We start from the raw sequence: 12,620 nt of genomic DNA on the forward strand, positions 1-12,620 counted from the left end.
GCATATTATATCTTGTTGTGTTTTGCCTTTTGATAACATTCATAAAACTACTTTAAAACAATATAATACAATACAGATGTTACGATGAACCTATTTTAAAAAGGATTTATTCATTTTTGCCATACAAGTGAAACTTTACACATTTTCATTGATGCCATAGGTGTTCACACTACAAATGCATCATCAATATTTTTAGGAATGCAACAAAAAAATATACACTGCACAAATACATGAAAACATGAAACAGACTATCACAAAGTTAATCATCAAAATACAACTGGAAAACTATGGTAAGGTGTCATCCATTCAATATATATTTCACTTTATGGCCATGATGTTTAGTGTCTTTTCAGTTCCCTGATTGAAAAACAGGAAGGTCTTGTTTGTCGCTTAATATAAAAATAGTATTTCTTTGTTGTAATCACCAGAACAACCTTAAACACACACATAGTGTACTACAATTATATGTACGAGTAACAATTGAGTTTTTGTAATTTTTACTACACTATTCCATCTCAATAGAGGCTTGAAACCTCAGGCCCAGAAAAAAAAACCTACTTCAGTTTAAATTGAGCTTTAAGTGCTCTTCCTCAAACAAGAAGTAAACAAGCTCCTGAGTCAAACACTTGTGGGTAAAGGTTAACTGATGCAGGTTTCTTTTTTCCTTGAATTTCTACTGCTGCATCTAACACAAGACAATGGGAACATTTAATGCAGAAAACGTTCCGGTTGAAATCGGACAATTGCTTGTATTCTTGTTATGTTAACCAGTGTGAACACACAAAGAAACCTGATTAAGGTCTTAAGTCTGACTGCGAGTAGACTGAGTTATTCCTTTCATTATCCGAATACTTGTGCATGTACGCCCATTCCAATATTCCGTTTACCTGTGCGCATTACTGCACATGCACAGTTTACCCTCATCTAAGATATTTTGGTATTGCAAACAAATAAATGAGTCTGGCTTACTAGTTGAAAGCCTTGTGTATGGGTTGATTTTACTAGGAAATGGCCATTGTATTTTCTGCAACCACAGCGAAAATGCCAAAGAGCAACTCTTTTAAACACGTAAGACACAGCAATAGAACACAGTTTTGGAGCAAGAAAGACAAGCATGGTACTTCATTAATTTTGGTGAATTACAAAAAAACAACGGTTATTTGCATAGTTACGTCGCACGTGCTTGCTCCCCGAACCGATTGCTTGAAAACTGCATTAAACGACGATGTTCTTTTGTCACTTGTCATGTATACGATTATTTTGGATTGCTCCAAAAATTAAAATCCTGATCCCATTCAGACTATTCTCTGCACGTAAATGTAGCCCATTACTTTACCTTTTTTTTTTTTTTTTTTTTTAGAAAACAATGTTGTGTTTTCTATGATCCAAAGTGAACTACATAATCTGGACCCACAAAAAACAACACTTAGATAAACACACTTAACGAAGTAAGAAATTAATCAAATACAAACCAGACAACAATGTCACAGTCTTGTCTGTTGGTCAAACAGTTACATCTGTGGGATTGTCAGCGAAGAGAGCAGTCTGGTGGAAGAAGCAGGAAGGGGCAACCTACGGTTCCTCCTGTATAAACCACACCTCGTTGCGGCGTCCGTAGGGCTTGAGCGGCGAGTCGTAACTGCAACAGAAGTATTGCTTGCGCTGGAACGGGGCCGTCTCGCCAAGGGTGCGGGTCAAACGCAAGGCTTCTGCTCGGAACTCACTCTCCCCAGCATACCCTCCAAATTGCCTGTAGAGAAAAGAAAACATTGAGAAAATATAGTCAAATAGGAATAGCCTCAATACAGCCAATCTCACAATTTGGAGGGACTAAGAATTTGACAGACTGCTTAAGACTATTAAAGGTGATATTAAACTATTTAGGACTTTTATACATTGTTACACACTGTGAAGACAGTTGAAAGAATTGAGTGTTTCAAACTGTTCAAGACAGTTTAAAATGCTTTAAGACTAAAACACAGCTTAACACTGATTAAGACTACAGTACTAAAGACCATGGTAGAAGACTGTTTAAAGGCTGTTAAAAACTGTTTAAAAAACTTATACTGCTAGTGATTTGAAAACTGTTGAAGACCGTTTAAGGGTTTTGAAAAAACTAGTTAAAGACAGCTACATGAATTGTTGACAAACTGCTACAGTTAAAACCTGTTCAGTTTAAGCATGGGTCGTCGGGGCACCACTTTCTTTGGTGCATCTTTGGCAGGTACAATTTATTGAGTTAGGGTCTGTGGCACGGCCCCTGTGCTGGGAAGAATCTGGAGTTTCTGATGTTGGGGGAAGAGCGGTATGACTGCTTCATTTGAAAATTGACCAGCTGTGGATGCGTTCATCGATAGTTAAACTGTCAACAACAAAAAACCGCGTACTCCCCATAACATATACACGCATTATTCCTCATCTACGCCTTGGACAAATCATAATAAGGCAAATATACTGTAGGCGATAATTATTCCCAGTAACATTTGTTTACAGTTCAATTGATGAACCAAAGCTCAACACCGAAAAAGTAAACACACGATCCTGAAACTGAATGACTACATACAGGGCTAAGCTTATCACTATAGATCTCGGAACTTTGTGGCACATGCGCTGACTATTGGTGTTTCGTAAAATTTACCAAAAGATAAAAACCTTGACACATTTTTCCATTCTTAGCTTTGTGACTGAAGGACAAAATCGTAGCTCCAACTGAAAAAGTCTCCTGTTGTAGGTTTGGAAATGAAAAACGACTTGCTGTACATTTTCCGTCAATTAGAGCAAGGGTTTAAAAAAACTCATTTTCCACAAAAACAAACTAGTATGTGTCCTGTCACTTTGTAGTGAAAACTGCACCACATAGACAAATGAGTCACCAACAAACTAAAGTAATGTCTGAGAGATTTTACATGTCACATTTGTAAATGCACTTGTCCACCGGCATGCCACTTGAGTGATATAACCAGTTACAGACATTTAAAAAAACTTAGACTGCTTAAGACTGTTACAAAACGGTTATAATGAACGACTGTTTAAGACTTATACAAAGTTAAAATTCTTACAGTGTATAAACAGTCATGCCGGGCCTCTCCTCAACCTTAATGGTGCTGTCCGTCGGTGTCGGGGGGCTTTGTTGGTAGACTGTAGGGATGCGGATGGCGACCACCAAGCGACGGGATAGAACGCCGTCATTTCGAGGGTAGACTGTTATAATGGTGGGTGCCGCCGTCCCCATGGCTTCACCTTATCGACAGAGGAATGGAAATATCGGAATTGGAACATACAACAGTATTCCAAGGAGAAATTGGCTCACATATCCACACACAAAAATAACTTTGAGAGATATACTGTCTTTTACAGCAGTGGTCAGCAACCATTTCTGCACAACGTCTGATTATATTTTCGCAGCCCGACACAATAATAACATTCATGATGATATCAATAACTATGGATAAAAATACCAAGCCCAAATCCACTGTGCTAACACTTGAGCATTAGTGATTTAGATGACACAAGAAAAAGTGTTACATTTCACGTCATCATCACACTATTTTTACTCACGTCATAAAGAGTTGTTTTGGACGAACTCTTTCCCATATTGCTGCATTACAACATAGTACAACATGACGTCATGTCTAAAGATAGTCTGATTATGACATCAAATCTAATGCTTTTACAATTTCTGTGGCGTTAATGGCTCATTGATGGGCATTTGGTGCAATTTAGGTTTGATTCTTGCTGCATTCAAAGCTGACCAAATGAGGTTAGCGATACTCGTCAACTCAACAATCAACCCTGGGAAAATGTGCATTCAAGGTTTTAGTTTTTTGGTGGTGGAAAACTATGCATGTCTACACGAATAAATACAGTGTAGGCATAAATGAGGTCAATTCCTTTATTTCTGTGCGGAACGGTTCCAAACAACTCATGGCCTGGTACCAGTCTGTGGTCCGGTGGTGGCCGATCACTGCTATACAGCAGATTTTGTGTTTTAAAGGCTGTTTGTCCAGTGATGGGCACAAATAAGATGTTAGCCAGCCGGACTTCGTACCTTGTTCGTTGCTACCACCAATATACATGAGCAGCTTCCTCACCAGCTCGCCTGTCACCTGGTCATAAGTGCGGCCCTCGGAGGAAACAACTGCATATTTGGCAGCATCATAACGTCGTACCTCAAAGCTTACCCCATCCTGCGTGCACAAAATAAGGGCTGTTTAGACATTGTTGATGAAATGAAAGCAAGGCACACATTTGCTGAAAAGGTCATCACCTTTTTCATGCACGAGCGCAGTTATGTGGTTAACTGCCTTGATGCGGGCACTTCGAATGCGTATGTGCAAGTGCGGAATGTTCGCCATCGCACAATTGCACACGAGAGATCGTGCCAAACGAGTGTGGCCCGCATCAAAACGCTCATTTGGCGGGCAACAAAATTCGCACTGATGCGATCTAGCGTCTCCTGCCGCAGCGGGTTCAGTCGGGCTACACATTTTAATACTGTCGTCCGCAGATACACGACGTTACGTAACGCGGGCAAACACGACCCCAGCCTCCAGCGCTCTGTGTTGACACGACGCAAACGTCTTTTCGAGTGAACCAGAAGGGTTAACGCGGAGCCTACTTCACTCCTTGCTGACCTTAATATGTTTTGAGGATGTTCTTTTCTTAAATGTGTCCTCGCTTTTATTCATGTGATTATACATGTTATGAATCACTCCTTGTTTTTCAAAGGTAGGAAATCACCCACGCTGAATATTTAACATAGACTACCAATTTTGTTGAGTCATTCGAGTCAAGAAAAAGAACTCAATGCAAAGTGATCAGAATGATATTTGATCAAATTATATTTAAACATGGGCAGCACAGCGGCGCAGTGGTTAGCGCGTGTGCGGCACAGTTCATGTCATGGGAACCTCCTGCGTGGGTTCAAATCCAGCTCCAGATTTCCTGTGCGGAGTTTGTATGTTCTCCCCGTGCTTGCGTGGGTTTCCTCCGGGCACTCCGGTTTCCTCCCACGTTCCAAAAACATACATTTCAGGTGAATTGGCCGGTCCAAATTGTCCCTAGGTGTGAATGAGCGAGTGAGTTCCGTCCCCGTGTGCCCTGCGATTGGCTGGCAACCAGTGCAGGGTGTCCCCACTGCCCGATGATTGCTGGGATGGGATCCAGCACCCCCGTTACCCTACTGAGGTTGAGCAGTGTAGCTAATGAGATGAGATGGTTAAACATGTAATCGTAATATTTGACCACTAGATTTCATAGGTCAAGACATTTCCATTTATTTGACATAACTGAGTCTCACCTAGACGGAGCTGACATCATCGTCGGCCATCTTGCTAGGGACAGACGATGCCCTACTTACTTAAGGACGATCGTTGAATTTTTTCGTAAGTTGCTTCAGTGCTATATTTTGTATGTTTAAGGTTTATATAAGTATGTTTAAGGCTTGTATAAGTAACCTGTATTATTTTGGACTAAAAATTAAACATTTCATAAAATAACATGCTCTATTACGATAATTAAAGTTCAGTTTAACTTACTTTGTAAGAGGTCCTCCTCTGTGGTAAAAAGTGGCTGAAAAAAAGCATTCCGACCATTTTCTCAACCGCATCAATCTTTCTTATTCCACTTTTGTTTAAAAAGAAACGGCTCGCCTCTTTCTTACACTTTACACCACCCATATTGAATGGATGCATCAGATATTAAACAACAAAAACGTCAAAGTTCTTCAGCAAAGATACATTACACGTTGTTATGTTTACACAAACCAGGAAGTAGAAGCCAGATTTCTTCTTCGGGAGGATGCTGGGTGACCTCTCACAATGCCACGCGGCGGAAAAAAGCACTACAGTAATGTCCTATACTCGGAAAAAGGTGCACACAATACAAAATCTAACTTACAGCAATGTCCGGATATTTTTCGACATCCCCAAAAAAATGATCATTTTTACCGTTTTACGTAAGTCGAATGATCGTAAGTAGGGGAGCGTCTGTACTCCAAAGCCTCAAAAGGCTGGGCAAAAAACCCCAGGAGAATCATGGTGAATTTGGGTCACTTTCGTCCCCGTAGTTAGTATTCTCCCTTTTGCTTTTTAGAATTTTTTTGGGGTGTATTCCACAATACAGCGACATCTAGTGGTCAAATAATACTCACTGCCCCTTTGACAGAATAAAAAATGTAAATAGTTCTACTGTATAAGAATGTCAGCAAGACAACTAAAATACCTTCCATTGCACAACATTTTTAAAATAAAGTCTGCAGTGAAAATGAAGTGTAAAAACAATTACAATCCATTGAAAAGATTATCAGATTCAGATTCATTCAGATTCAGATCTACTTTATTGTCATCCTAGTACACGTGTATACAGAACGAAATGTCGATACATCTGACCCGCACAGTTTCCTTGAATGTACAGATATAAATAAAATGTTGTATTGAGTTGTAGTATTGAGTGCTAATAATATACTAAATAATTATGGCTATGTATAGTATTTTACAGTAGCGCAAATAGTGCAAGAGGAGTAGCCAACCAGATGTGCAAAATGGGCAGTCAGGTAAACAAGTCAGGTAAACAGAACAATAACACTGTAACAATAACGCTGTAAGTACAATAGTGCAGAGAAACAGATGTGCAAGGAGTGGCTAGCTATAAAGAACTGCCAGTAGTGCAAAAAGTCAAACAGAACCCACATATGTACAGATTAGCAGCAGTTTAGATTTACTATGTGTTTGAGTGACCATTTAACAGTCTAATGGCCAGGGGGACAAGACTATTGTGGAACCTGGTGGTCCTGCACCGCACACTGCAGTACCTCTTCCCAGAGGCTAGCAGAGTGAACAGTCCATGATGGGGGTGAGAGGGATCCCTGATAATGTTCTTAGCTTGGGATAGGCAGCGCTTCTGGCCAATGTCCTGAATGGAGGGAAGAGAAGTCCCGATGATTTTCTCTGCTGTCCTCGTCACCCTCCTCACACTACCCCAGTCGGTAGCGCTGCAGCCTCCACACCACACAGAGATACAGCTGGTCAGGATACTTTCTATGATAGTGCTTGTTGGGAAGACAATGGTATGAATCCAAATACTTGCTTAGGAATGATAATATTGGTATTTGGATCAATCCGCCCACGCCTGTTAGAAAGATCTGGGTCCTAGGGAGGGTGTCCGCTTGCGGAAAAGAACAGTTATTTGTGGGTCATGGAGTGTTACTTATCCTTGATAAGGATTTTAATGACATTAGTTTTGCATCGTGTGTGTGGAATGACCAGATTGCTTCCCTGTAGTTCTCAGCGGTGTGTAGTGTCAGAGTAAAATGTGTGTCCAAGGGTTTTAGGTAACCAGCTCTGATTTCAATATGAATTGTTATAAGTCAAGTCTAGTTTGGAGATTTGATAGACATTGTTTTGTAAAATGGGTGGCTCGTTCGCAACCAGTGAATGCTGAGAGAACATATTTGCTCGAATGACAATAGTTTTGTCTTTACAAGAGTGCTTTTTTCATTGAGGATGAAGCTCATTAAAACAAGTGACCATTTTGTACCTTTCCTTTTGCTTTGTGTTTGGGAAGACACTAATTGTGAAAATCAGAATACAAATCAATAATATCATGATTTTTTTTTCCTTTTTGACTGTGAGTAAGCTAACTGAAGCTAACCCAATTACCGTCTTTTCTGCACTACAAGGTGCACTGGATTATAAGGTGCACCCCCCCAAAAATAGTCATACATTTTCAATATATAAGGCGCACCGGACTATAAGGCGCTACAGTAGGATCCGCCTTCTTTGCCTCCAAATAACTTTAGCCAATAGTGACCGATTCAAATGATGATTGAACACATTGGTTAGGAAATTGAAGGCCGGTATATATATATCCCAGCATGCACCGCGCACTACATCTACTATGGGGGAAAATCGAGTCGATGGCTGCTTACCGTAGTTGCGAGACCAGTTGACTCAATATTGATCCATATATAAGGCGCACCGCACTGTAAGGAGCACAATCAGCTTTTGAAAAAAAAATCTAAGGTTTTTAGGTGTTTCCTTATAACGTGGAAAACACGGTAATTTGGCTTAGTATATATGACTCCAAGCTAAACATTGCTGAAAAAAGTTAAGAATACATTACCAAGGTCCTAAGTTAATGCCCAAAATATGTCTTGATTTGGTTGAAAAGTTAAAGTAATAAAGATGACATTTGTGGGCTGTATTTGGATCACATTAGATGAGGTAAACACATTCTGTATCTATATTTGGACAAAATTTGGGCAGAACCAAAATAAATTATAGATGTCTTTTTTTGCGACTAAATTATATCTAAAACTGACAAAACAAGACTTTGCCCAAAATCCAACATTTGATGTTTGGTGAGAAAGTAATCTCGATATCAACTCAATTAGGATAACTCGATAGACTTCACATCCCCCTCGTTGATTTTATCTGACTCACACCCAGTTTTTTTTTCAATTCTTTGTCAAGCAGAACAGCAGCGCAGTGGTTAGCGTGCGTGGCACAGTTCTGAGGTCATGGGATCAAACCTTCCTGTGTGGAGTTTGCATGTTCTCCCCGTGCTTATGTGGGTTTCCTTCAGGTACTCCAGTTTTCTCAAACATTCCAAAAACATGCATTTCAGATCAATTGGCCGCTCCAAATTGCCCCTACGTGTGAATGGGCGGGTGAGTTGTCTGTCTCTGTATGCCCTGTGACTGGCTGGCAACCAGTTCAGGGTGTCCCCTGCCCACTGCCCGAAGATGGCTGGGATGGGATCCAGCACCCCCGCTACCCTACTGAGGATAAGCGGTGCAGATAATGGATAGATCGATGAACTAAAACATTTTAAAACCTCCAATTCTGATAGCACTGTTGAAAAAGAAAGTGAATGTTTTGAAGTGTTATCTCTGACCTAAAGCTTTTAAGCTCCTATAACTCAAGAGATCAAGCAGCTTTAAAGTTCTACCTCTTGAATCACAGCACCATTAATTTATGCTAATATGTTGCGGTGAGAACAAAATTAATCCCAGCAAAACAAATTAAAGAAAAAAAAGAGTAAAAACAAATAAAGCAAAAATAATCAGATCATTTAAGACTTTTTGGGGGTGATATTGAATTTCCATTTGTGACTGTTTTAGAGGGCTTCATAAAGAAATTTGAGTTGACTTGAGTCCAGAATCAACAACAGCAAGCACAATCAACAACAGTCAGAATCAACAACAGCAAGCCAAAAGCAGTAGTGCAGCTGTCACAGTCAGCTGAGGAGGATGAAGCGAGGAGAGACATGAATCACACTTTGCATCACGAACATGTGAGGAATAAGAATATTAACCCTCCTCTTTGTTAGCTTGCAGATAAGCAGCCCTGTATTAGTGGGTCAGTGGTGACCTTAGTCTTAAATCCGATGGAAAATAGACTTAAAATGATGATATATCATCCATTTTTCTCATACCTTGACAGGGGACACCCTGAAGTGGTTGCCCGCCAATCACAGGGAACACAGAGACAGACAACTCACTCGCTCATTCACACCTAGGGACAATTTGGACCGGCCAATTAACCTGAAATGCATCGGAGTGCCTGGAGGAAGCCATTGCAAGCACGGGGAGAATATACATATATATATATATATATATATATATATATATATATATATATATATATATATATATATATATATATATATATATATATGTCCTTTTGACCACGCTCTGATCTCCCGCTCCGGCTAAACGACCCATTTTTTACTGTTTTACCACGCTACGATCTCACACTCCGTTCACGCTACGATCCCGTGAGCGGCTTGTTTCCCTCATCCAGCCAGCACCAGATCGCTGGCGTTTGTTTTCTTCTATTTCTTAATAAACTTGTGAGTAAACGTTACGCATCTGGGTCCTCCTCCTGTTCTGGTTCTGACAAAATTTGCAAAACCAAACAAACAACAGACAAGAAGGATCAAGATCAATTACTTGTTCCAAAAAAAAAAAAGGAATAACACAGAGTAAAAAAATGTGTGGAAGAACTTTCATGTGTATGCAAGCACGAGTCAAGATGTATGTGTGGCAGAAAAGTGACACTTTTAGTGTCTTTTCTGCAAATATATTACTTGCAGTTGATGTACAATATGTTTAATGCACTTATGATTTCAGTTTTGGTTGTAGCTAGTGTTTTTTAATCTTGTTTTTTTAGCTGGGTTAAACCGACCCTAACAGCACAAATGTAACAAATTAGATTTGAGCATTTCATAATGAAGTGCTTTTTTTTTACCTGATTTTGTTAAATTATAGGGGCAGCACGGCGGTGCAGTGGTTAGCGCGTTTGCGGTCATGAGATCAAACCTTCCTGAGTGGAGTTTGCATGTTTTCCCCGTGCTTGCGTGGGCTTTCTCCGGTTTCCTCCCACATTCCAAAAATATGCATGTCAGGTTAATTGATCGGTCCAAATTGTGCGAATGAGCGAGTGAGTTGTCTGTCTCTGTGTGCCCTGCGACTGGCTGGCAACCAGTTCAGGGTGTCCCCTGCCCACTGCCCGAAGAGAGCTAGGATGGGCTCTAGCACCCCCGCGACCCTACTGAGGATAAGTGGTGCAGATAATGAATGAATGAATGAATGAATTTTCAAATATACATTTATGACAAAATCAAGAAGCCTTGATGCAATCAAGAAATGTATGTAGTTTTTGTATGCGTTTGAAATCCAAAGCGGCAACCCTACACAAAAAGAGGGTTGATGAAGTGCACATTGATAATCACATCTATATCCATATGTTTTTGCTTCCATTCATTAAAACATATTTTATGGACTTGTTTGAGCATAAAACATCATTAGTTCATTTAGCCTATCAATGTAACAAGCTTGCACCCGCTTGTGTGAATATCAGCCCCAGCCTTCATTCCTTTTCAGCTTTGGATTTTGGGTCAAGGGAAGACTTGGACAGTTAAGACTATACTGTAGTAGCGGCCGCAGGACATCGACCCCGTTAACGCTTGACTGCACTTTCTTCTTCATTGAACGGAGACGTTAAAGGAACAAACTAAAGTACCCTTTTAAAGGTTCACAGATCTCTTAACCATTAGGATTGTAGGGGCACCACTTCCTGTTGGTGTCTTGGGCAAATACAGCCTGGCCGTTTTTTGGGGGTTTGCTACCTCACATGAAACAGATTCCATGGATAGCAGTAACAGGAGACGTCTCCAGATCTGACTCAGATTCTGCACCTTCATCATCTGGTCACGGTTGCTGTCGGTGTAAAGCGTCATACAACTCTTCAGAATTGACAAAACTGATTGGTTGGTTCGTTGGAACCCTTAACCACTTGGGTCTAGGGGCACCATTTCCTGTGGTGTGTCTTGGGCAAGTACAGCCTGGTGGCGCCCATCCCTCTCCAGGCGGGCATATGTTTCCACCTTTAATTGAACCGGAGACCTAACGCGTGTGAGGCGAATGTGCCAACCACTGCACAACAGATACTGAGGAAAAAAGTATATGTTCCGAAATAATGGTTGTTAAATGACTGTCACATCACACACACAATACACATAGATACATACATTGCCGTTTTTGTTTTATCATACTTGGATGAATAAAGTATCTATCTATCTATCTATCATATTTTGTTGAAAAACTTTGTGGCAATGACATTACGTCCTTTGCTTTTGTGACATATTAAAGACTCTTTGCCCCATAAAGGATTTAACATTTTTGTATATTTTTGTATGTAAAATAAAAATATTAATGTATTTAAACAAAGAACACAGCCCCTGAATCCAATAACCCTTTAAAGAAACTCTCATATAAAGAGGTACAGAGAACGAATCGAAATTAATTCTAATGAAAAACCTAAACGCTTAGAACCATTTTAGCAAGTACTGTCGGATGATTAAATATTTTAGCAAGTGGCTATTGATTATTTTTTCTCTTTGGGGCCGATAACTGTTACGTCAATTAACCATCAACCCAATAATTATTGTGCATACCTAATTACGAACCCATTCATTTTTTTTTACTTCCACTGTTAATTCAACACCGATAAATGGACTGTTATCCTTCTCTGTCTCTATCTTTCTGTCTCTGTCTCTCTCTGTCTCTCTTTTAAAGGACGCCAGTGAAAAGCGAGAGATCTGGAAAGGTCATTGCCGTCGCTGTGACATTACCGCAATGGCCGAGCTCGCTCAGTGCCCAAAGCTTGACCACAGATGGTCTCAGGTTGCACAAACGTCTTCACAGTGCTTAAAAACAAATTGAAACTACGAATACATGGTTGTCACTTCTGACTAATTATACGATTGGTGTAACATGCAAGCAAAATAGGACAAACGCGCCCTTCCTTACCTTTGTCTCCGTGCTGAGAAGTTTATATTCCGTCTCCTCGGTATTTCCAAAAAGCGAATTCTTGAGCATTCCAAACATGTCGCACAATTCTTTTGTCACTCTTTCCCCTCCTACCTTTGATAGCCGAAGCCTTCTACTTGACAAATGTCGCTTCAAATCCAAGTGGACAAGCGTGATACTGCGCAGGACCAGTATCCTTTGGGGGTTTTAAGTGCGCGCGTCGCTTCTTGGTTTGCAGCCTCCTGGTCAAATCATGCTTATGTGCGCCTTTCGCGGCCACAAGTTGGAGATGCGCACTGCCTCACTG

At 40.4% G+C, this 12,620-nt stretch overlaps 1 protein-coding gene across 1 annotated transcript; it reads right to left on the reverse strand.

Moving 5' to 3' along the window:
* Positions 1–97: 97 nt before the first annotated feature.
* Positions 98–12,620, reverse strand: LOC148373512 (heme-binding protein 1-like). The gene is made up of 4 exons (XM_088326077.1): positions 12,314–12,620; positions 4,049–4,187; positions 3,060–3,240; positions 98–1,750 (listed from the first exon to the last, which is right to left on the reverse strand). The coding sequence occupies exons 1-4, from the start codon at positions 12,389–12,391 to the stop codon at positions 1,573–1,575; spliced, it is 576 nt and encodes a 191-aa protein (XP_088182203.1). The 5' UTR covers positions 12,392–12,620; the 3' UTR covers positions 98–1,572.

This window comes from Urocampus carinirostris, chromosome 1 (assembly GCF_059441175.1).
Source record: "Urocampus carinirostris isolate Australia breed hairy pipefish chromosome 1, RoL_Ucar_1.0, whole genome shotgun sequence".
NCBI classification, from domain to species: Eukaryota; Metazoa; Chordata; class Actinopteri; order Syngnathiformes; family Syngnathidae; genus Urocampus; species Urocampus carinirostris.